The sequence below is a fragment of the Rhineura floridana genome, chromosome 11 (assembly GCF_030035675.1).
Source record: "Rhineura floridana isolate rRhiFlo1 chromosome 11, rRhiFlo1.hap2, whole genome shotgun sequence".
In the NCBI taxonomy this organism is placed as follows: domain Eukaryota; kingdom Metazoa; phylum Chordata; class Lepidosauria; order Squamata; family Rhineuridae; genus Rhineura; species Rhineura floridana.
In genome coordinates this window covers 17773486-17799468 of record NC_084490.1, presented here as the reverse complement: position 1 = coordinate 17799468, position 25983 = coordinate 17773486, and the positions used below count along the sequence as shown (strand labels likewise).

Genomic DNA, 25983 nt, shown 5'->3' with positions numbered 1-25983 from the left:
TTGGTTTGGTTTGGTTTTTCGTCCCCGCTGATTGGTTTTTTTCTAGTGGATTTCCACAGCTGAAACAGATTTTTTTTTTTTAAAAAATGCCTCAAAAATATCAATATTAATATCAATATTTTTCTCACAATATGGTCATTAATATTGATATTTCCCTCAATATATATATATTAATATTGATGTTTCATTTAAAATATTGATATCTTTAAAAAATCTAAGAAAAATTATATATTTTTTAAAAAACTGATATTATTATCTTTTTTTTGCAGGGGGGGGGAAACACAAATCAGTATTTATAGCAAATAACGAACATTGATCCCTGATGAAGTAGTACTGAAAGGAAGTTCAACGGAGCAAAAATCAAACTGACACCAAAGTGCTGATCCCATTCCTAGACTACACCTCACTGGCTCTGAGTCTTCCGAGCCCTCTTCCTTAACCTCAGCAGCACCTGAGGTCTGAAATGGTTGACTTGGCCTTGCACCATCTTCTCAGTCCTATTCCAGTAGTGTAGTGGCAAATTCAGAAGTGCAGGGTCCCTTCAGGATACTCACAGCTATGCCTCCTCACAGCCACACCCCTTCTAAGATTATACAACCTTCTAAGATTATCGAATCCGGCCAGGCTTGGAAATACTTTTCTGCTTCTCTATCACTGTCACCATTTGACTGTCTTTTATTACTGTCAGAGATATTGCTTGAATTACTGAATTCAATGTCTACATGCTTATCTCTTGCTGCTACCAAATTGCTTGATGATGTAGATGGGATGCTATCGTCAGGATTCATTGTCTCTTCTGCAATTACAGAATTCTCCCAACAACTTATCTTGGCTTTTTGACATGGGAACTAATAAAAGCTGGCTTGCAATTTGACACTCACCGGGGCCTGTGTAACTGACTCAGAAAGCCCTACAGCGATAAAGAAAAACAAACTTTTAAAAAACTGCTGGGTACACAGGCACTCTTTTTTTCTGGGGGTTTTTTTGCTGCTGGACTAAGACAAAGCCTGCTTTTTTCTTAATTAAGGAATTCACACTCCTTAAGCAGGCCAGGCACTCATCTAGCATAGAAACTTGTAACCTTTTGGTCTTTGTCACCTTCTAAAAGGTAAGGATTTTCCCACCCCCATCTCCCTGAGTCACCCCCTCCTCCTTGCACACTTACCAGAATATTGGAAAAAGACGGGTTTTAGCCCACACAGGCAGTTTTTTATCAACATCCTCATCATTAAACTGTATGATAAGGAACTTCCTTTGCTGAGTTTCTCTTCTTAGCTGCCATACTAAGACTCAGAGTAACTGCCTTTGGACAGAGCTTATGAGTTTCAGGAGGAAATTTAGGCATGGAAATTCCTGATCCTAAGCTCTGGTGTTGGCTACACCACACACACGTTCTTAGGCATATTCATTTCCATTTCACCTTGCAGCGCACAAGCGCGTGCGCACACACACACACACACACACACACACCCCACACACAGAGGCTCCTCTCCAGCCCCAAACGTATTATTTATCTTTTCCTCCTCCTCTCTTAGTCCTGGCTTTGGGCCGGAACAAAACCACACATCTTTCTTCTCCCCCACCTTTTTTGCTGCCAGGCTGAGAATGAGATGCTTGTTAATGCCTTCTCCCACAACAACAGATGTCCCTAGGAGCCAATTTGTGTGAAAAGGGAGTGTGCTGGCTACTGAGAAGAGTCTTCTCAGTAGTTAACTCACCTCCGTTCATTCTGATTGGCTCCCATCAGCAGGAAGGGAGAAGGAAGCATGCTGGAAGACTCTTTTCAGTGGCCAACACACTCCCCTTTCATGCTGATTGGCTCGTAGGATGCTGGAGACATAGGGACCCTGCTGGGACCTGGCTCTCAAACTAGTAAGGGGCCTAAGAGCCCCCCTCAAGCCCCTGGATGACTACACCCCTGCATTCTCTTCGTTGCAACTTTCTACATCCCCCCTGAGCACTCGCCCTTCATGCTCAGTCTCTTCGGCACACACTTCTTCATGCTTTTCCTCTTCTTTCTCACTGCACATTCGGCGGCACCTCTTGTTCCAGCACATCCGTAGGTGAAAGTAGCCACTGCATGCTATGATGAAAAGGATGGAGGTGAAAGCCAGCCCCCATAGCGCCACCCGTTTTTCAGCCCGCCCTTTCACCGCGCATTCTATAGGTTGGGGGCAGCTGGCAGCCTCCGAGGAGCACATCCACGACCGACCCCAAAGCTTAGGCAGCTGGATGAGAATAATGGAACAGAGATAACAGATCTCCATAGCTAGGGTAAGCGCCACCCAGACATCAAAGAGGGGTACACCACAGATTTTAGTGATGGAAAACCTGCCTCTCTCCTTTGGTCCAGCAGAGGATTCTCTGTGCCCGTCATGGTGGGTAGTCTCGGCACAGCAACTGGGTTCACACTGAGGTTCACAGCAGGGGGTCATGTGATATGGGTCAGCCTCAGTGCATGTGCAGGCTGCATTGCCATGACAACACAACATTGGTCCGGCAGCCATGCTTGGTCCGGACACCATTTTCGCCCCACTGATGGGCCTGCAGTTGGATTCCTCAGATGTCCATGGCTGGGGGCACACACTGCTTCCAAAGCCCATATCGCTCCTGCTTGTGGCGTCAAAAGTCACATGGTGTTTGTTGTGCATCTTAGTGCCCTGAACCAGCCTGCGTTTGATGGCCATGTTTGCCTTGTCATCCGCCCAGGGGTGGGCAGCAATATGGCCCGTGTTTCCCTCAGTGACTGGCTTGCATTTCGTTGCCATACTATATTTGCCATCTTCACAGTATCTTGGAACCATCTTACCTTGGCCAAAGTGTCTTTTAGCATACCCATAATCAGTTGATTCACCAGATTCTTGAGGGTCCATGTGTCTCCGCTGGAGGGGCTCATTGCATTCGTCACATGGCCAACACTTAGGGGCCATGTTGCCTTTATAAGGTGAGCTGCTAATGGGAAGGGGGGCACACACAGCGGGTAAATTGGATGGCTCCGTTTCCCCACAATAGGGCACAACTGTGGTTTGCCTCGTGTGATCGTGATGTGTAGCCATCTCGGTTTGCCTAGTCTCCCTTGGGCCTACACTCATTTTAGGCTGACCCATGTCATAGCAGTGCTCAGGCATTTTGGTTTGGCTAATGTGCCCAGGGTGAACAGACATGCCATATCCTCTTGCTTCACATGTGCCATAGCTCATGTCAGAGCCATGCTCTTTAGCCATGGGGGCCCCATGGGCTCCATGCCAATCTTCCCAGTGGGCATAGTGAGGATGTCGGGGATGGTGGAGATGGCGGTCACGGTGGTGGTCACGGTGATGGTTGCGGGGGTGGTCATAGTGGTATCTACTGTTGCCATACCGCATTGGCAGATTGTGGCGCCCAACATCATAGATGGTCGATATGTCAGGACTGCCGCCATGGGTTGCCGTGGCAACAATTGCCAACCCTTCCCCTTTGTCTTTATCCTCTTTCTCCCTCTTCCTCTTTTTTCTTCTTCTGGGGCTGGTGAGCCGCATGAGCCCCACGAGAAGAAGCAACGCCATGAACACCAGCCCCCACGTAGCTGCAATGGATATCGGGAAGTGTTGGTTGTGGCACAGGGCCGTGCAGAACTCCCGTGACCTGTCGTGAAGGGGCTCAAGGTAGTTGCAGGCCACATCCTCTCTGATTGTGTCCCAGGGGCCATTGGCAAAGAAGATGGCCACGATGCGGAGGCCCAACAGGAAGTACCATGGGACCAAGCCCTCGCAGTCGAGTGCGCCGGAGAGGGAGGCAAGCAATGGGCGAAAGAGATGGATAAGACCCGAAAGGATGATGGACATCTGTGGAGAGATGGGGTGGGGTGGGGTGGGGTGGGGAGTAGGGACAGAAAAAAGAAGAAGTTAGGCCTAAGGCAGGACCTATACTGGAAATCTGCTCAGGGCCAGCACCAGGGTTTGGTACCATCGGGCACTTGCTAAGGCTTACTCCACAGTAGGGGCCCACTGCCTACTTCCAAAGCCATTTGCTCTACTGCTGCCCCTCCTTGCCATCACTTCCTGTTCCTATGCAAGCAACAGCATGAGCAAGGAGGGGAAGCATTGGCCTACACCTGCTTTGACCTTTCCTTCTCTGTGTTGGTCAAGTTGGGCTCAGGGCAAAAGAATGGCCGGGGTGACAGTGGCCAGGAGGAGGTGGACTTACTCAGGGAGAGCGGCGCCCTGAGGGCATCTTGCCCACATACCCACCCACCCCAGTTTAATCAGTATGCTTGTGCCCTTTGAGGTAAGCCAAACTAGGCTACAGGTGGAGGGGGAAAGGACAGAACTTTCTATCTCAGCCTCCAGGATGATTTAAGAATGTAAGAAGACGAGATGAGCCTGCTGGATCAAGCCAATAGCCCATCTAGTTCAGGATCCTGCGCTCACAGTGGCCAACCAGATGCTACCAAAGGGAAGCCCACCAATGGGACCTGAGGACAACAGCAACTCTTCCCACTTGTGAACCCATCAATTTGTCTAATCCTCAATATTTCACCCACAGCTCTCCCTGACTTCGGCTGGTTATAAATCCATGTCAGATCTGAGTACCAGCCTAGGGCACTTCCAGATGACCCATTGACCATTCCTGCTGGGAGGAAGGGCGGGATATAAATCAAATAATAAATGAGTTGTTGCGCAAGATGTTCTAATCAACTAACTCTACAATCTGAATTTGCCATGAATCTGAATCCCATCTAGGGATGTACAAAGGCATCATTTTCCGTTCTGCTTTATATTAATCACATGCAATACTATTTCTGTTCCACTGCAATTTGTCTTCTGCCAAAAACTACATTATTCATCTTGCTCTCCACTGTGGCAAAATTACATAATTAATTGCTTCATTTACCTAAATTATGCTGTCATTACATTAATCCAATCCATTCACTTCATACAAAGAAAAGGGGGGGCGGGCGGAATGTAATCAGTTTTATTTATTTATTTATTTATTATTTGATTTCTATCCCGCCCTTCCTCCCAGCAGGAGCCCATATATGAATATATATGATTTGTGGACTGCAAGCAACAACAGCGGCAAATACCAGTCATATTCGCTGGATTGATTTCTTCTTTCGGACATGGGACGAATAAGTGAACATTGGCAATTTCCACTTCTGTTTCTGTTTTTGACTGAATTCCCCACCATCCCTAATCCCAGCCCAAAACAGTGACAGTCTGGAAGCATCTCTATAAATAAATAAATAAATAACTTTATTATGGTCATAGACCAGCAAGCAAATATACATTTTTAAAATAAACAAGTTGCATTAAAAATTTTCTGACAGACTCTGTCTAGGACCAGGTCTAAGTTTTATATAGACTGTGGGGTTATCAATGTTCTTCTGCAGAGAATGGCGGCAGCACAAAAGCTGGCAACCTTCACTGATACTTGGGGAGTTTTATCAGAAAGAAGGTATTCCACATAAAATGCCTCATCTCTGCCAGGAATATTTTGTAAAATTGGGGTAATTAAAACAGACCGGTGATTGCGATAAAATGAACAGTACAATAAAACATGGCCTACAGTCTCTACAGCCCCCTCCTCACAGGGGCACGTCCGCTCAGCGTAAGGAATTTTTTAAAACCTGCCATCCAACAGCGCCGAGGGCAAGATGTTAAATTTGGCTAACGTAAACGCTTTCCTAAATTTGGGGGTGGTCAGCGTGTCTAAGTAGTGAGCGGGAAGAAATGGCCTCGTGTTGGACCTAACGTCAGGATAGGCTGCTGCCAAAGCTAAATGGCTTTGAAATTCCATATCGAAGATTCGTTGCAGGATGCACATTTTTGCTTTGGGGTAACCTAGCGCAGGAATCATAGAAGGAGAAAACCCTAAGCTTAATAATTTAGTGGTTAAGGACTTTCTCCACTTTGACTGAAAGGCGTCAGTTAATGTATAAGGAGCCAATCCCACAGGGGCAAGCAACATTTTTAGCCAAAATTTAAATTTACATGTCCATATACGGGCTTCTATCGTAGTGAGCCCAACTTCTAGCCATAAAATAGGGGTGGGGGACACAGGATGGAATGCCAAGGATAGCTCTCAGAAACTTGGTTTGAACAATTTCAAAAGGGGCATAGTTATCATAAACACTTATTTGTGAGCCATATAGCATGGGCGATGGCTTTAGCAGTAAAGACCTGAATGGCTGCTGGGATGAACTGACCCCCTCTAGAGTAATACAAGGAAAGGAGCGCCTTTGCACTCCTTTGGGCATTGGCAGTGACGTTCTTTGCATGGATTCGCCAAGTTCCTGATGAGTGCAGTGTCACACCTAAATATCTGAAAGATGTTACCTGCTCTATAGGTTGCCCATTTATTAGCCAACGGTGGGAAGCATCTCTAGTTTAGGCCTTACCTGTCTGGTTCACTAACTTCTGCCCTTCTGTCCCCAGCCTGCTTGTTCCCCTGACCTCTCTGCTTCTCCCTGCTCCTTTCCAGAGTGAAACCTCAGCTTCACTCTTGGTTAGGAAACAACTTCTGAAAACCATTTCTGAAGGATTCCAGCCTCCGGTGGTGGCTGGTGGCTCCATGTCTGTGGGGCAGTGGAATCTGCTCCAGGTTTTAGCTCGAACTTTCAAGGAGCTGTCCAAGGTGCTGAAGAAAGTACAGACTAAAACCTGGAGCGGATTCCACTGCCCCACTGACATGGAGTCACCAGCTACCACAGCCAGCCTCATATCCTGCAGTGATTCAAGCTTGACAACCTAGAGTCCTTTCCTTCCCCCTCCTCCTCCTGTTTATTCTTTTATTTACTCTCATGGTCATTCTCTCCTTTTCACACTTTCCTTCATTCCTGCTCGTTCCTTCCGTCCCCTTCTCCTGCTTTTTCTGATTTACTCACAGTCCCCACCCAGTGCACTTGGTAGCCTGAAGCACAGCTAAGGCCAGCGCTTTACAAAGTCTTGCTGTGTTGTTCAGCCATCAGTTCCCGCCTCCACCTGCTTCCCCCCTCATGGGCCACCTGAACCAGGTCACTTCCCGTCTTTGCAAGGCAGGGCCAGACCTGTTTACCTGCTTTTAACAGCAGCCTTACAACTGCTGCCAGGCCATTCCTTTCTTCAGGAAATTGCTGGGTAATTGTCCAGAAGGATTGCTCAAGGTTTCATCCATGGGAACTAATAGGATGTCCCGTCCAGAGCTGAAAGAATGAGGCTGGAGTGTGTGTGCAAGTAAATCTCATTTTATTAGAGTAATGGATACATCAAAGGCATTGCGCTTCATAGGAAACCCTACGCTAACTCACTAGAATCCCTAACTATACTCTAGACATGCTCTGCAGCGTGTGAAGGAAGTTGACTCAACGACCCCCCACTGGGAGCGGCAGGCTTATATAGGAAATGTTTTCGAACGTAATCTCTGACTCCTTCATAATTCCTGTCTTTGCCCTGTCCGTTTCTCGACGCGCATCCAACAGCTCATCTGAAGACACCTGCTCCTGAGCAACAGGCTCGAGGTCAGGGGGCGGTGCCACACTGGAATCCTCCTGGGAACTGCTTGGTAAAGGAGGAGCTGGCACTGACTCTGAAGCTTCCCCCCACAAGTTCTCTGCATCAACTGGGGGCGGTGAACTGGCTGGAGAGCAGGCTGCCCCCCTCCCGCACGATCCTGCTCAGACACAACAATCCCCAACTCTGCTTCTTCTGGCTGCGGAGGTGCCTGAAACTCATGCCTCCCCCCTTCCTGTCCCTTCTGAGTTGGCTGCAGCACAACATAGGAGAAGGGTTTCCTGTCCAGAAGGATTGCTCAGGGTTTGCTCCATGGGAGCTAATAGTAAGGAGAAGGGTTTCCTGATAGTTGGGAACCTCTCTGCCCAGAGCTTCCAGACTGTGACTATTTTCAGGGGAGGTTCAATCACAGAGCAGGAAATTCCCCAAAAGGGTGGACTTTTTGCTTTGAGGAAAGTGATGGGGAAATGCACTGGAAAACGTGGGAGGACACTTGCTTTGATGCAACATCATCTAACCTTCTCGCCAACAAATTAGAATGAATGCTCATTAAATAGCAGGCGTTGTCTAGTCTCCTGGGAAACAGATCAGGATAAATGCTTAATAAGAAGGTTGGCTGGAAGTGCCCTGTGTTTCTGAATGAATTCCCCATCAGGTGACACTCTCTCTGCTGAGGAAAGGGGGCACTGGGCAGGTGTGTGCATGAGTGTGCGTTGTGTGTGTGTGTGTGTGTGTGTGTGTGTGTGTGTGTGTGTGTGAGAGAGAGAGAGAGAGAGAGAGAGAGAGAGAGAGAGAGAGAGAGAGTGGAGTTGGCTTGACTCTACTGAAGCTGAAACCTTGGGATATTGGATCTCTTTCTAGGTACAGGTGATAGTAGATCTGCCTCTGTGTATGATCTGTATGTGTATGTAATGCAAATATGACAAAGGAGCCCAATGTTTCAGGCTCCCTCCTATCCAAAGGAAGCCAGATCCGACAGAAGTGTCTTTGGAAGTTTTCACCGCTCTTATATTTCTTCAGTAGTACATTTTCACATCCTCATATTCTTTCCTCCTGACTTGCCTCCCTGCATTTCTTCACTAGTCTCATCCCAACACTGGAATCTTTCAATCACTAACATGGTATTCTATTTATTTGCTTCCATTTGCACCTCACCCTGCCCTGAAGGTGAGTACTGTGCAGGTCAAACTATTAACATATAAATCAAATACCTGCATTCAATAACTGATTCAATTTAAATCCTGGACTCCCTTACTAGGAAGGAAATAAAAGCTAGCATGATCGTACATTGGTTGACTATCTACTTTGATGTAACAAATTTGCATTGGCTGCCACATGACACCAATTTATTCAGGATGCTGAAAAACTCAACCAGACTGCAAAGAGTCCCCAAAGGTTATCTCCAGTCAGGGTGACAGGGCTGGGGAAGAGTCAAATAACATCCCTATAGGTAAATGTAAAATTATGCATCATTTTTTTCGGAGGAATGTTCACATATATAAACTGAAATACAGATGAAGGCTGAACTGGTGGATAGTGAAATGAAAATGTTGACTCAATGTATGGCAGCTGTGAAAAAAAGGCAATTTTCATGCTATGGATTATTAGAGATGCGAATAAAAAAATGCAATATAATTCAGGGGTTGCTAGATTGTTTTGGGCCCCTGGACACATTTACAAACTGGAGAATGTGTTGGGGGCACTATGCACACACACAGCGCAAACATGCACCACAATCACACACACCGCAACTGCACACATGCACGCACCACAACTATACTCATGTACACTCCCCACCCCAGCCAGCAATTTTTAAGCCTAATTGGGTATATGTGATCTTCTTGCCCTGGCCTCCTTTGGGAGGAAGGGTGGGCTATACATCAACCAATCAATCAATCAACCAACCAATCAATCAATCAATCAATCAATCAATCAAATCTTCCTGGAGAGTGTTGCTGGTGTTTTAAACTTTCTTCCCCAGCTGCAATCTCCAGGAAGATATTACACACACACCCCAGTTAAGCCCCTCAAACCTACTTGTAGTGTGTGTGGAGATTTCAGGAGGAGTGTGTGTCACAGTTGAGAAGGTTAAGTTAAAACCTCCCCAGTTGTGACCTCAGAATTGTTCCTCTTCCCTTTGCAATCAGGCTTGAAAAAAGCCTTTCCTTGACTGCCTACAACAGAAGGGTTCTTTCAAGCCTAACTGAAATGCGGGGGTTGTTTTCAGTGCAGGGGGAACACGGCTGGGAAGAAGATGATCTCTGTGATGCGTTCTTCCCTGGCTCTCCCTGTCAGGTTCCTACCTGCTCGTGGTTACTGCCTGTCTCTAGGCACCACCAGGGACTCCACCAGTCCGGACCGCACTCTCTTATGGTTTACCTATCCGCTCTAGCACAGATCTCAACAGATCCCCCTGCTAGGCAACCACCAGTAACGTCCCAATACTAGTATTCCCAGAGACTCTGAATACTGGTATTGTTATTCTCTTCACCGCTGCCACCATTTGTTACAGTTCCCCTTCAGCCTTGGTCATTACCGTACCCTCCCTTCTGGTCTGTGAAACCCCAGCCAAGATCAGGCCTTTGGTAAACCAAATTAAGTATTTATTACAGATAACAAAACTAACAAGATTAACAAGATTTCTTCTTAAGGCACATAAGCATATGGTTTTACTCAATACTAATCCGAACTCCACCTCCCTCCTGGTAAACAACTCTCTAAACCCCACCAAGCAATCCACTCTTTCTCTTCTCCCCCCCTATTCCACTCTCACTCTTCCTTTTATACATTCAGCCATTTTAAACACTCAGCCAATCATCTCGCATTCTACTGCCCATTCACTCCCCCTCTTTCACTCCACTTACCATGTATCTTCTAAAACAACAACACTTACCATATATACATTAATATAGGAACATCACAATCTCCCTAGGGATGCTAGGGATGGGTGAAAAGTTTGATTCAGTTAGCATTGCCACCCTGGGCTCCTTCTATGAGGAAGGGTGGGATATAAATTTAATAAATAAAATAATAAATAAATTTCAAGCCAAAGCTATCAAATTTGCACTTTTTGAAACAATATGAGACCCAAAACACAGCCATCCTTGCAATTTGCAGTTCTTCAAATTTGGCAATGCAGTTCTCCAGTATCAACCAAGATGCATATACACAAAAATGAATTTATGAGTGACAATAACATACAAAAATGCATTATATGATGAGCAATTGCTTGCAAAAATGTGTGCATTAGTCAAAACTGCCTACAAAAATATTAGGAGAAACTTGCACTAAAATGCTGGAGAATTTTTGTGAGGATTTAAAAAAAAATCTCTACAAATTGCAGCAGAAATGTGGAGAACTGAATTTAACAATGGAAAGATGAAAAACTGGGAGAACCAAAACTGATGGCTTTTTCCATCCCTACCACACACACACACACCGGCATTTCCCCTGCACCAACGTCAGACTTTAAAGAAGCCTTTTATTGACTAAAATAGAAGACTTCTTTCAAGCCTAATTTCAGTAACAAGAGGAGGCCTTGTGGGCACTAGCCAGGAAAGGCCTCTGTGGGTGCTGCATGGTGCCAATGGGCACAGCCCTGGCAACCCATACATATATATCCCAGCTCAATCCCTGAGATCATCTGGAGGAGTGCTGCTAGTTGTCTCCCATGTTACAGAGGCCCAACTGGCCTCTGCTAGGAGTTGGGCATTTAGCGTTGCCTGCCCCATTCTATGGAACAGTTTTCCAGCAGAGATTCAACAGGCAGCCTCGCTTTTGATTTTCATGAGTCTCTTGAAGACCTTTTTATGTAGATAGCCCAAGGTATCTGTTTCAAGTTTTTGATCAACCAGTCATTTAAATTATAGGTGTTGGGTTGTTTTTTTTTACTGTTTTTATGGTGTTTAATATTTTATTTCACTATAAAAGACAATAATGCTGGGAAAAACAGAAGGGAGTAGAAAAAGGGGAAGGCCAACAAGAGGTGAACTGATTCCATAAAGGAACCCACAGACCTGAACTTACAAGATCTGAACAGGGTGGTTCATGAAAGATGCTCTTGGAGGTTGCTGATTCATAGAATTGCCATAAGTCGTGATTGACTTGAAGGCACATAACAACAACAACATTTTATTGCATATATTGTTTTGCACTGCCATGTTATATTGTATGAACTGGCTATAAATGAATGAATGAATGAATGAATGAAAGAAAGAAAAAAAGAAAGAAAGAAAGAAAGAAAGAAAGAAAGAAAGAAAGAAAGAAAGAAAGAAAGAAAGAAAGAAAGAAAGAAAGATTCTATGGTGTGGCTTTCCTTGGAATACTGTGCACAGTTCTAGCTGTTCCCCATCTCAAAAAGGTATTGTAAAATTGAGAAAAGCCGCAGGAAATGGTGACCAAAAACGATCAAGGGCTAACAATGGCGTTCACAGGATTACACCAAAAAAACTAACTGGCAGTTGATTTAGGAGGGCAGACAAAAGAAAGTACTTTTTTGCATAACACTTAATGAAGAGATAGAATTTGCTTTCACGTCACGGGGTTGTGGGGATGACCACTAGCTTAGTTGGCTTTAAAAGGAGATTAGGCAAATCCATGGAGGAGGAGAGCAGAAATGGCTGACAGCAGCCAGGATGGCTATGTAGATCCTTCAGGTTTCAAGATAGGGTACCACTGAATAACAGTTGTTGGTGGGGACAGCACTGAAGGGGAGAATGCCCTTGGGCATCTGGGAAACATCTGGCTGGTGGCTATTCAGGAAGCTGGGCAGTGTGAAACAAGATGCTAGGCTAGGGCCATATTCACACCATACATTTATTCCACTGTATTATTCCACTTTAAGCATTCATGGCTTCCCCCGAAGAATCCTGGGAAGTGTAGTTTGTGATGGGTGCTGAGAGTGTTAGGAAGTCCCTATTCTCCTATTTTGGAGTGGTTCAACAGTGAGTTCCTCTTCTCAGGGAACTGTAGCTCTGTGAGGGGAATAAGGGTCTTCTAACAACTCTTAGCACCCTTAGCAAACTACCCTTCCCAGGATTCTTTGGGGGACGCCATCACTGCTTACATTGGAATAATAGTGGAATAATGTACATAAGAACATAAGAAGAGCCTGCTGGATCAGGCCAGTGGCCCATCTAGTCCAGCATCCTGTTCTCACAGTGGCCAACCAGGTGCCTGGGGGAAGCCCGCAAGCAGGACCCGAGTGCAAGAACACCCTCCCCTGCTGAGGCTTCCAGCAACTGGTTTTCAGAAGCATGCTGCCTCTGCAATGTATGGGGTGAATGTGGTCAAGGTGCCCTCTTGGCGTGATTCAACAGGGTTTGCTTTATATACTTTTGTTCTTAGAACAGCAAAGTGTTCCATTTGGGAGGGGAGGCACACAAATGTTACATTTGAATGATAAATGTTGTAGCTTCAATCTCTGTCAATAGCAGTGGGCAGAGAGTGAGGAGGAACCTTTGGTCCTCCAGATGTTCTTGGACTACAACTCCCATCCTCCCTGACCATTGGCTGTGCTGGCTGGGGCTGATGGAAGGTGGAGTCCAGCAATATGTGGAGATCTACTGGTGGTTCCCCATCCTTGACAGAGGGCGAAAACTTCCAAGATGTTTCTTTCAGCAGTTGCTCGAGGGTGGCATGATTTGGACTATGATCTTGCTACTTGAGGAAGCCTGTAAGCAATCCACAAGCTCAGCTCCATCTTGGCACTTTCCTGCCCTTAAGAAGAAGAAAGAGGAGGGGGCAGCAACCAAAGAGGCAGAGGAGAAGGAGGAGGGCAATTGGATAGAGGAGTGTGGAAATTAACTCTGGAAAAAGGCTTAGCCTACACTTGAAGTTTGCTTGTTTCTTGTTTATCTTTTAATCCATCCATCCCACCCATCCTGCTTTTCAGCCAACATTGGTTCCAAAAGTAGTTTACAATTAACATTAAAGGGCAGAATTATGAACAGGATTACACAGCAGCATGCTTACGTATGAAAAGTGAAGGTTTTGCGGAAGGACAGATGCACAGGTCCACACCAATAAGTACCATCCAAAAAATAATAATATGATGACCATCTAGCCATTAAGAGTAAAATGGAGGATAAAATATGATGACCATCCAGTCACTGAGAGTACGATTGAGGATAAAACTTCCTTCCCCCCAGATTCACTCTTACTTTGGGTTAAAGGCTAAAGAAGGGGTGTGGGAGAAAGCTGGGAAGCAGTAGCAATGAGCGGACAGCACAGGCACAACAGCATTATTTATCTGTCTCTCCAAAGCCGAGCACTGCTGCTGGTTCCTAAGAAGGGGAGGCACAGAAAACGCAGCGAGGGGCAGGCATGGCAGCAAGAGTGCCAGGTTATCTGCACCACTGTGCCTCACTTCGTACACTTTGCTCCTCCACCACTCTCAGGAACTGACTGTGACACTTGGCGTTGGGAAGACAGGTAAGCAAGGCTGCTCTGCCTGCGCCACCACCACCACCTGCTACCGCTGCGAAGAAAGGGTGCCAACCGATTCTGCAGTATTAAAGCCACTGCCGCCAATAATAGCAAGCAGTTGGAGATCAAAAGCACAAGGAAAACACAATAAGCAAAAAAGCCATCTGAAACACTGTGGAGTAAAGGGTCAGCAGCAGCAGTATAAGCAGGTGTATCATGTGACTAACACGAGCAAGCAAGTAACAGCACCATGTTAGAATAACACTAATGTAGATTGGATCCGTGTCACAGGAAGACGGTTGCCCCCAAGGGGAAACATCAAAGGGTATGGTTCCCTTTGAGGATCTACTCGGGGGAGCAGCAAACACAAGGCTGATACCCTCTGCTGGATATTTGTATGCCCCCTCTTTAGGCTGCACTGTGATATAGTTAAAACTCTGCTTCTCTCCCCTTCCACCAGTCATTTAGGGGATATTTTTGTAAGATTTTGTTGGATTTAAAAAAAAAAAGTTTTCATGTGTAATCTGCCTTGGAGACCTTAAAAAGTGTAAATCAATGAATAAATGTTGTGGAATTCTCCTAAGCTTTCATCTGCTACCTTCAATGTTCTTTCATTCTCCGATCCTCCCCTCCCAAGTACTTCTCTGCCATTTCATGTCCTTCAGCCATACACATAGTCCTCATGTTCTGAGTTTTCTTGCGCCAAGTAACTCTAACCTGCCATGGAGTGGTACCATCCACAAGTTACTCCACTTGTTTTATTTCTCAGAAAACAGACATGTGCACCAAGTCAACTCCTTGATCCCAGTGATCTGTGTTTTTTGGGTCTCTGTCCTCCATACCTGATATCCTGACTATCTGGGTTTCCCCTTCTTCTTTCATTCAACCTGTTTTAGAGTCCTGTCCCGCCTGCCACAGCACAGCCGATCCTGGATCCTGAATCCTGGAGTATGTATCCCAGTTTGGAGGCTGCCACACAACCTGTCAGCCAGACGAGAGCAGAGATAAAGGTGCTGACGCGTGACACTGGCTGACAATATACTGAGTCACTCCCCGCTCACACAGATCCTTCCCCAGCCAGGTAGCCTCAGTTCTGCTGCCAATACGTTCCACAGCCACCCACAGGGCATCCCAGGGTGTTACGATAAAACAGAAGCCTGCCCTGTTCGTCCGGGTGATTAGCTGCTGCATGGAGGAGACTACATCCTAGGATATTTTGCAAAGGCGCCTCTTGCATACACAGAGCAAGCCGCAAAAACTCTGCCCCAAGCCTCTCATGCTTTACAAGGAAGAAAAAATTGACAGCTCTGGAAAATCCCAAAGACAAGGGGAAAATCCCACCATTTCCCAGAGAATCAAGGCCTCCCTCTTTCTTCCTTTGACTCTGTCCCAACATCCACTTCTATTGCAAACTTGGAATGCCAAGTGCTAGCTTAAACCATTTTGTGGCCTGAAGCAAAGCACAAAAAACTCTCCCGTGCTATGGTCAACACTTTTTAAAAGTCTCACTGCCCAATTCCGGCATCGGTTCTTGACAGCAGCGTCTATCCCCCTAAATTTTGCTGCCTGAAGCAACCTCCTTCACCTTGCTAAATGGTAGGGCCGGCCCTGTAGATCGCTGTAACAGTCCTTCCCCGTTTCTATGCTCACAGCGACCCAGGGTCTGCTCTGGCTTTGAGGGGGCCTTGGGTAAAGTGCTCTCTAGTAGATCCCTCATCCATTGGTAGACTCTGATGGGCTGACCCAACAGTTGAAGGCAGCAGTAGTGCTTTGAACAGCTCAGAATGCTGGGTGTGGGGGGCACCATTTTAGCTTCCCGCAATGCCCTACACAGTGATGCTAAATTGGGGGCACAGTGGAAAATCAAAATGGCAGTTAGAGCTAGATGTGAGTAGTGGGTCCTGTGAGGGCCAGAGCTTGGAAAAGTTACTTTTTAAAACTACAACTCCTATCAGCTCCAGCCAGCATGGCCACTGGATTGGGCTGATGTGAGTTGTAGTTCAAAAAAGTAACTTTTCCAAGCTCTGGGGAGGGCATTGGGTCCCCAGTAGTGCCCAAGTGTGCCAGGTGCTGATGCCAGTCCAGCTGCTTCATTCCTCCTTCACCAAGACTTCCCTTCCCGTTCCCATCCTACTTGTCTTATGAAAGGCATTTCTGTGTGGACCTTATTTTAGGGGATCAGTAGCACACTGTACATTCTCCCCTCTAAACATGCCTACGCCCTATAATCAGCTTCAGAGAGGCTCTGCTCTGTGTCCTGTCACCATCCGAGGTAAAGCAGGCAGGCACAAGCAGCAGGGCTTTTTCAGTAGTGACACCAAAACTGTAGAATGCCCTCCTGGGGGTCTCCATGAAGCTTCAATTCTCTCCATGTGCAGGTGGGCTTTAAAAACCTGCATATTTAAGCAGGCTTTTAGGATGTGTCCAAAGTCACAGGGGCTTAATGTTGCAAATGGGTGATTCAGATATTGTAAACAGATGGTTAGCAATTTTTTTTTAAAAAAAATGGATTTCTGTGGATTAATTTGAATTAAAAGGGGGGAACACATGCTGATATTTTATGACATCATGTGGACACTGCAAAAAAATGCATGCATGCATGAGGTGCAGTGAAAATGCACGCATGCAAGAGGAGAAGTGATCCCACAATAAAGACCCGCCCAGAACATTAAAACATTATGTTCAGGGACTGGGAACCTGTGGCGCTCCAAGTGTGATTGGACTCCAGGTCCCATCAGCCTCTGTCAGCATAGTCAACAGTCAGAGGATGGTAGGAGATGTAGTCCAATAACACCTGGAAGTACACATGAGGTTCCCCATGTGTGGTTTAGTACAGTGGTTTCCAACCTGGGGGCCGCAAAGTAATCCAGAGGGGGCCGCAAACAGTAAAGAAATTATTTTCTTTTTAAAGGGCTTCATTCCCTGGATGCTGTCTGCTCCCCACTGCCACTGCAGATGACACCTCCCCCTTGCTCCAAACGAGAGGGGAGGCCTTTTGCTGAAGCGCCAGAGCGTCTTTCAGGTGCACTAAGGGCAGGCATCTGCCTATAAAACACGTGGCAGATGCCAAAGGAGGCTGAGGAGCTACCAGGAAAAAGAGGGGATTACTATCACCAACTCCCGTCTCCTTGCACTGCTGCTGCTGCTGACGCCCTTAGTCAGAACGAGAGGAGAGGGCTTTTTTGTGAAGCAAAAAAGAAGCAAGGCTGCAAGGAAAGGCTGCTTTCATCCTTCCCTCCTGGCAGCCAGCCTGTCTGCTTTTCTTGGCTCCTGATTCACTGCCATCTCCTTTTAAAAATTATCCTTATTTGTGAGGCCGCCAAGATCTCGCCTTCAGGCCTGACAGAGCCAAGGAGCAGTGAGGAAGCTCAGGATTGCTTGCCCCTCATCTCTGAGGCTAAGAGGGTGTGCCAGCGTCCCTTCCTTTCTTCTACCTACACTCTGCCCCCCCAATCTCACTCTCCAAGATGCTGCGGCAGTTGAGGTCTTCCCCCCATCATGCACGCCTGCAGATGCTTGCAGGAGGGGCTGGTGTTTATGTGTGTGCATGTGCTGATCTGTCTTCTACTCCACTCTCATTCTCCACTCTCATTGCCTATTGACATTAGGCAGATGCCTTCACTGTACTCTTTTCAGCATCTGCTAAAAATATTTTTGTTTAGGTAAGCCTACCCAGGCATGTAGAAGCTATTATGTTTTTATCTGTTTTTAACACATTGTTGGTTTTATTATTTTGAATGTTTTTACATACCTGTCTTTAACTGTTTTTGCCAATAATTTTATTGTTTAAGTCCTTCTGTAAACTGCTTTGAGGTTTTTTTCTAATAAAGTGATATATAATTGTTGTAAATAAAATACATAAATAAATCTTGGAGTCACTGTGGCCATTGGGTCTCTTTCCTCTTTTAGGAACAAAGAATCTTTCTTATGCCGACTCAGTCCATTTGGTACCATCTAGCTCAATACTGATGACATGGACTAGCATTGGCTCTCCAGGATTTCAGGCAATAGTCTTTTCCAGAGATTGAATTTTGGATCTTTGCATGCAAAGCATGTGCCCTACCACTGAGCTACAGCCCTTCCCCTGTTTAGAAAAGCATCAAGATTGTTCTTTTCAATTCACTAATGAATGCACATCATACCTAGGCAGAGCTAGGAAAAGTTACTTTTTTGAACTACAACTCCCATCAGCCCAATCCAGTGGCCATGCTGGCTGGGGCTGATGGGAGTTGTAGTTTTAAAAAGTAACTTTTCCAAGCTCTGTACCTAGGACAGATCCACACCATTCATTTAAAGCACATTCAACACACATTTGAAGGAAATTTGAATCAGTGGCAAGCAACTCTAATGAGAAAAGGAGTCCAAGTTGGGTGGGAGTTTCTAAAAGAGGAAATTCTAAAGGCACAATAGCAAATAGTTCCATCAAGGAAAAAAGAGGGAAGACAGCAGAAGAAGCCAATGTGGTTTCACAGAAAGCTTACAGATGACCTGAAAACAAAAAAGGACGCATACAGGAAATGGAAGGAAGGCCAGGCCACAAAGCAAGAGTACAGACAGGTAGCATGGAATTGCAGAGATGGCGTCAGGAAGGTTAAAGCAGAGAATGAGCTGAGGTTAGTGAGAGATGCCAAAAGCAACAAAAAAGCTTTCTTCAGATACATCCATGGTAAAGACAGAGAAAGGAAATGGTGGTATAGCTACTCAGTGAAGATGGCAAAATGATAACAGATAACAAAGAAAAGGCAGAAGTGCTCAATTTCTACTTAGTCTTCTCCCAAAAGAGGATCTATGATCCTCCTGGGAAATGAGAATTTGAATGGGCAGGGTTGCAACTTGAGATTGATAGACAAATGGTCAAGGGATACTTAATCACTTTAAATGAGTTCAAATCTCCAGGGCCTTATAGAGTACTGAAGGAACTGGCTGAAGAACTCTCTGTCTATTATCTTCGTGAAATTGTGGAGGATGGGTGAATGGAAGAGGGCTAATTTCCCAATCTTCAAAAAGGGCAAAAAGGAGGAACCTGGGAACTACAGACCAGTCAGTCTGACATCGATCCTTGGGAAAATTCTGGAGCAGATTATAAAGCTGTCAATCTGTAAGCACCTTGAAAACAATGCAGTGATTACTAGAAGCCAACATGGATTTATCAAGAACAAATTCTGTCAGACTAATCTTATCTTGTTTTTTGATTGAGTAACCTCCTTGGTAGACTGTGGGAATGCTATGGACATAATATATCTCGACTTCAGCAAAGCTTTTGACAAAATGTCCCATGATATTCTGATTAGCAAGCTGGCTGGCTGGAACAACTATCAGGTGGATCCACAGTTGGCTACAGAATCATATTCCAAGAGTGCTTATCAATGGTTCCTTCTCAAACTGGGAGGAGGTAACCAGAAGAGTATCACAGAGCTCGGTCTGGGTCCAGTGCTCTTCAACATCTTTATTAATGGTTTGTATGCAGGGGATGCTTATCAAATTTGCAGATGATACAAATTGGGAGGGATAGCTAATACCTTGGAAGACAGAAACAAAATTCAAAGGGATCTTGAGAGGTTGGAGCATTGGGCTGAAAACAACAGAATGAAATTTAACAGGAATAAGTGCAAAGTTCTACACCTAGGGAAAGAAACCAAATGCACAGTTATAAGATGGGAGGTACTTGGTTCAACAATACTATGTGTGAGAAGGATCTTGGGATTGTTGTTGATCACAAACTGAATATGAGCTGACAGTGTGATGTGGCTGCAAAAAAGGCAAATGCTATTTTAGGATGCATTAACAGAAGTATCGATTCCAAATCCCATGAAGTATTGGTTCCCCTCTATTCAGCACTTGGTTAGGCCTCATCTTGAGTACTGCGTCCACTTCTGGACACCACACTTTAAGAAGGATCCAGACAAACTGGAACAGGTTCAGAGGAGGACAAAGAGGATGATCAGGGGATTGGAAACAAAGCCCTATGAAGAGAGACTGAAAAAAATGGACATGTTTAGCCTTGAGAAGAGAAGACTGAGGGGAGATATAATAGCACTCTTCAAGAACTTGAAAGGTTGCCACACAGAAGAGGGCCAGGATCTCTTCTTGATTGTTGCAGAGTACAGGACACAGAATAATGAACTCAAGTTACAGGAAGCCAGATTTCGACTGAACATCAGGAAAAACTTCTTAACTGTTAGAGCAGTATGGCAATAGAACCAATTCCCTAGGGAGGTGGTAGGCTCTCCAACACTGGAGGCATTCAAGAGGCATCTGGACAGGCATCTGTCTGGTATGCTTTAATTTAGATTCTTGTGTTGAGCAGGGGATTAGACTTGATGGCCTTATAGGCCCCTTCCAGCTCTAAGATTCTATGATTCTAAGCACATGAATCCCACCGTAGAATCACGGGAATTGTAGTTTGTTAAGGGTGGTGGGAACTGTAACTGTGAGAGGGAAACTATACTTCCTAGGATTCTGGGGGAAGTCATGCGCTTTAAATATGAGTTGGATGTGCTTTAAATATATTGTGTGGATCTACTTAATAAACTTTGCCTGTATGCAAATCATTTTAATTAATTTTTTAAAATAGAAATGAGCTATAAAATTTGCAAGGTGACCATGGGCTACTCACCATCTCTCAGCCTAATCTGCCCCTCGGGATGAAAGCAACAGAGGGAAACCATGACCACCCAAGGAAGAAGAGCACACTTAAAATGTGGAGGAAAAAATAATGTATAACCATAGTGTGAAATCAGATACTTATTGGGACGCAGTATGAAGAAATATTTATATAAGCATGACTGTCAAAGATGTTTATTATTTACACAACCTGTAAAGATATTTATAGTACAATCCTATGTTTGTTTACTCAGAAGCAAGTCCCAATATGTTCAATGAGGCTTACTCAAACAGGGAAACTTGCACAAAAGTGCAGCCTCAGGTGATAAGGAACTTCACTCACCCAACCCAACATTTAGAATCATGCCACTTTAAACTGTTTTGCAACTGTTTACACTTGGTTCTATGGTTATAAAAGGATTTATTTCCTGTTATGAGCTGCCTTGGTTTCCAATCGGCAACCTCACAGGGATACTCCATATACACACACGCTGGAGATGTAAAATACATCCACTCCATATAATAGCTTATTGTCAAAACCAGTTGGTCATTGCAGAACATCTTAAAAAAATAAAATCAGTGTTAGTTTCCTACATAATAGAAGCAGTGATTTGTAAGTAAGCCCTGCCTAATTGCTTTAAAAATATGATTGGAGGAGGAAAGATTTACAAGACAAACACAATCCTTTGCTATGTTCACTCAAAAGTCCCATTCGTTTACAGCACAATCCTAACCATGTCTACTCAAAAGTTATTGAATTCAATGGGGGTTTACTCCGGGTATGTGGGATTAGCATTGCAGCTTTACTCCCAGAAAAGTGAGTATAGAATTAAAGCTTCATATTGGGAAGGTTTTCAAAACACTGCCCTCTTCAACAGCCCAGGAAAATGTAAACTTGTTTGATTCCTGCACACAAAAGAGAAAAAAACTTTTGCTACTGTTAAAACTATAAACTTACTCAGTTTCAGATTTTTCAGACAAGCAGGAAAAAACAACAGTTTTCTGGATTTGCAGTGGGTTCTAGCTATTGCCTGGGGGTCAACAAATCCCTTGTAAATCACAACCCTGACTTCACCTATTGGCTACATACCTGAAAGGTGAGATTAGAGCAACCAGCCATGATCTTATTTAACAGAAGTTGCGGGGTGCTGGCGGCTGATGTTTTGGTGTATATCTCGTGAACCAGACCACCTAGAAACTTAATTTTAAAAATATGACAGCTGAGAGTCCAAAGATTAAGGTGACTCACCCGGAGACCCAGAGAGGACCCCAAAAATTCAGAGTCTCCGGGTGAAGGGGTGATCAGAGATGCACACAATATTCCAAGTATTGTACCATAGTTCTGAGCATTCATTCTGATTTGTTTACAGAGAAATTAGGCAACATTGTGTCAAGCTAATGCTATCCCACGCTTTCTAGTGCATTTCCCTATCACTTTCCTTAATGCAAACAGACCAATTTTGGGTGTAAGCAGATTTGCTGCGCAAGAGCTCCAAATCAACCAGAATTGTGCAACCTGAATTTGCCAGGAGGTTCCTGAATCCCACTCCAAAGTAGCGACAGTCTGGAAACGCCCCAGTTATCATTTTATAAGAGGACCTCTCTTCTTATGTCATTTTTTAAGAGAACCTCTCCTCTTACCCAATGACTGCTGAGTTTGTTCAGGGACCATGGTGAAGGCCTTTACCGAAAGCTTTTTGAAAGTGAAAGTATGTGCTGTCTACCAGATTGCTCCTCTCCTAGTCTTGTTAACACTCTCGAAAAACTCAGAAAGATGAGTGACTTACCTTTGAAGACATTATGGTTCTTGTTCAGCAAGACTTCTAAAGGCTTGATAATTTTATCTCCAGTAATGCCAAAACAGATGTCAAGCTAACAGGCCTTCACCTTCATGGCTCTGCTCTAATCCCTTTTTAAAAAAATGTGTGACATTGGCTGTTTTCCATTCTTCAGGTACAGAGGTTGAGGTCCTTCATCTGAAGATGCCTGGGAACTGAATCTTTTTGCATACAAAGCTATGGCTCATCAACGAATCGCAGCTGCTGAATCCCCTGGGGCAAGGGAGATGTGAAAATTCTATGTTAAATGAGATGGCGATGAGGGGGACATAAGAGGCATTGGCACTTTCTGTCCCACATCTATGCCATATCTCACATTAGGTTATGTTTTTCTTAAAGGAAGTGGCGGAGGATGGCAGGGAGCTCATATTTATGTATTATTTTTTTAAGTTTACCCCGCCTTTGCGCTCGAAATAGCCTTTGAGTCAACTTGCAAGCCACGCATTATCAAACAACAATAACAACAAACAACCCTTAAAAACAAAACAAAAACTAAAACAATTGTAGTCATTTGGTATTATTAAAGGTTTGGGCAAACAGGATGGACTGACACTAGCATCTAAAAGACAATATGGATGGCACCATGCAAATCTCTCTGGGAAGCAGTTCTACAACCGCAGTGCCACCACCAAGTAGCCATCTGCCTAACCTCCAAAGATGGGGGCAGAGCTTGGAAAAGTTACTTTTTTGAACTACAACTCCCATCAGCCCCAGCCAGGACGGCGCTGGCTGGGGCTGATGGGAGTTGTAGTTCAAAAAAGTAACTTTTCCAAGCTCTGGATGGGGGCATCTAGAAAAGGGCTTCAGAAGAGTATCTGAATTGATGGGCAAGCTCATGTGGGAGAAAATGGTCCTCCTCTGGAACAACAGGCTATTGGGTGTGATTGCTGCCCCCCCAAAAGTTTTAAATAGTCTTCATTTGAATACACTGCCCTTGGAAATGGGAGTCTCCCACATATAATGCCTCTGAGAATGTGTGGAATGCTCTTCCTTTATAATTGAATCACAAGATTCTATCATGTTTGTTGCTGCAAATTTTATAAACAATGTAAATTTACAGTGCAGTCCCTGCATATGTCTACTGATTGCCACCCAGCATACTTTAGACTGTTGGGCACAGGAAGCAGGAACTACGAGGAACATCTCAACACACCTGAGATGTGTATTTTGACATCCCGCCCTACTTTGTGCTTGCAATTTATTTTAAATTGTTGTTAATGTTGTATTTTAAATGGTTGTGACCCGCCCTGGGACCTTAGGAAAGGAGGTGCAAGGAACCTCTGCCCTGTGGACCAATCTTGGCTGCCAAAGGGTCCAATTTTGCCCCCAAGGCCATTTCCCCCAAACCACAGCCACCCGCCCATTAGCTGACATCACTGGTGACATCGGTTGATGGGCAGGAAGATAGAGCTTAATCCTGCATTGGCTATGCACCCTTTTCCCAGCAAGGAATAAGATTGCACAGCCAAAGCAACAGGATTTAATTCCCATTTATCAGGTGATAAGCGTGGATTAAAGCCCTTTGTGGTTCTTCTTTAAGCAGGTGTGTGTGTGATGTCAATCATTTACAGGAGAAGCAGAGCAGCTTCAAAGAGCACCTGAAGCAGCCACCCCCACTCTTGGAGCAAGCAGGCAGGGGGTGGCGGATGCAGGGGGGTAGTCCCCCAACCTCCGCTGCTGCCCACCAGCCTGCTCCATTAAAGGACAAGTGGAGCTTCTTCAAAGAGAGCTGTTGCAAATAGGAAGCACTTTGGAAAAGCATTGCTTAAAGCAGCTGCCCCCTCTTCTTCTTTAACATTGGAATAAGTGGGTGGCAGTGGCAGAATTCCCCCACTCCCCAGGCTGCTGCCACCTGCCTGCTTAAAGGAGAAGTGGAGTGTTTGTGCAAGGGCTTTAAGACAGCCTTCCCTCCGGTTTGACCTCTGGAGGCTTAAATGGGAGTGTAGGGGCTTTCTTAAAGCCTTTGGAGGTCTTCTCATTCTCCCCAAGGTCCCCTTTTAAACCTCTGAGATTTGCAAAGCTGCAAGAATGTTCGTGTTGGTGCGTGTGGAATTGCGTGTCTGGCTCTTTACAGGTGAACAGCAAGACGTTCAAGAAATCCAAGCACAGACAGAGAACTTGTTTAAGAGTCCTTTACTTTGGACATTAAAGTAGCAAAACAGCATACAAGGCTTTTCTCTTTCCCTCACAAATACAACACCTCCCTAACAAGAACTTATTCCCCCACAGAGCTTCTTTCGGTTTCTCTCCAGCCTTTTGTAGATAAGACTGGCCTCGCTGGGCACAGCTGCCTGCCAACGTCCTTGGTGCTCACCCTGGCTGGATTAACCCCATAACGACAGTTTTTGCTCTTCTACTCATGTGAGGCACATACGCACGTACACACATATCCAACAGTTCGACAACTAAGCAGCTCCACCTGCCTGTCACTCACATGTCATCATGATGATATCATGTCAGTGACAAGTGGATGGCCATGCCCATCTGGCAGATTTGGCATATCCTGATAAGGATCTAGCCATGGAGCCAAAACGGTTCCCCATCCCTGCCTCAGGGTGAAGGATGGGTAATAAATCAAACAACAACAATGGAAGCAAGTGGTCCTTAAGGGGTTCTGGTATTTTTACTTTAAAGCAGTCACAGGGGCTTTGAATCAGCCTCTTCCTCACCCCACCCAAAACTCTGGTCAAATTTGTAGCACCCTCTCCCACCCTGTGGCTGCTTTCAGGTAAACATACAACGTCAGGAGATCTGATCAGAGGTCTCCCTCCAACGGCACCTGCATTTTGGCCCTTCCTACTTTCACTGCTCAGCCTGCCTTGTGCAACCCTTGAGTCAGGAGGAAGCTTCCAGATGATCTGTTTAATGAGCATGCACCCTGAGTTGTTTGTGGGGAGCAGGGCCGGCCCCAGGCATGCTGGGGCCCTTGGGCACCAGCCTGCTCTGGGCCCCGCTGCCCTTCCACGATCCATGGAAGCAGCCGCGGCTTGCAGGACAGGAGCTTCCGAGCCGCCCACGGTCCCCAGCTTCACCTACCTTTCTCTCTGCTGTTTTTTGCAGCTGCATGCACTGCGCGTGCAGGTTTGCCATCAATCAAGATGGCGGCCGAGGTTTCTCTAAGGGGCTGAAGCCTCTGCCACCATCCTGGTTGATGGCAGCAATGCGTGCATGTAGCACACATGCATGCCATCAACCAAGATGGTGGCAGAGGCTTCAGCCCCTTAGGGAAACCTCGGCCGCCATCTTGATTGATGGCAAACCGCAAAAAACAGCGGAGAGAAAGGTAGGTGAACTGGGGGGATGGTGGGTGGCTCGGAAGCTCCTGTCTGGCGAGCCACAGCTGCTTCCGTGGATCGCAGAAGGGGAGCAGAGGGGCCCCTGTAGCTCCAGGGGCCCTCAGGCCAGTGCCCCACCTGGCCGCCCTTTAGAACTGGCCCTGGTGGGGAGATTAGATGGCGTTTGTCAAGCAAGTGTTTTCCCCTTCCAGTGCCCATCACTTTCCTTATCACAAACAGTCCAATCTTTTTGGGAAGTGAGTTTAATTTGCAAGTGCTCCAAGTCAGTGTTAATTGTGCAGTCTGAATTTGCTGGGATGTGATTGAATTTCACCCCAAAATAGTGACAGTCTGGAAGAGCCCCCCCCTTCT

The 25983-nt window shown here is 45.5% G+C and overlaps 1 protein-coding gene across 2 annotated transcripts; it reads right to left on the bottom strand.

Moving 5' to 3' along the window:
• Positions 1-274: 274 nt before the first annotated feature.
• Positions 275-22319, bottom strand: LOC133366186 (uncharacterized). Of its 2 annotated transcripts, none has more exons than XM_061588992.1 (2): positions 22286-22319; positions 275-3824 (listed from the first exon to the last, which is right to left on the bottom strand). In XM_061588992.1, the coding sequence occupies exons 1-2, from the start codon at positions 22295-22297 to the stop codon at positions 1911-1913; spliced, it is 1926 nt and encodes a 641-aa protein (XP_061444976.1). In that variant the 5' UTR covers positions 22298-22319; the 3' UTR covers positions 275-1910. The 2 variants fall into 2 exon arrangements, with proteins under 2 accessions (XP_061444976.1, XP_061444977.1); XM_061588993.1 differs by lacking the exon at positions 22286-22319 and adding an exon at positions 14738-14876.
• Positions 22320-25983: the final 3664 nt, after the last annotated feature.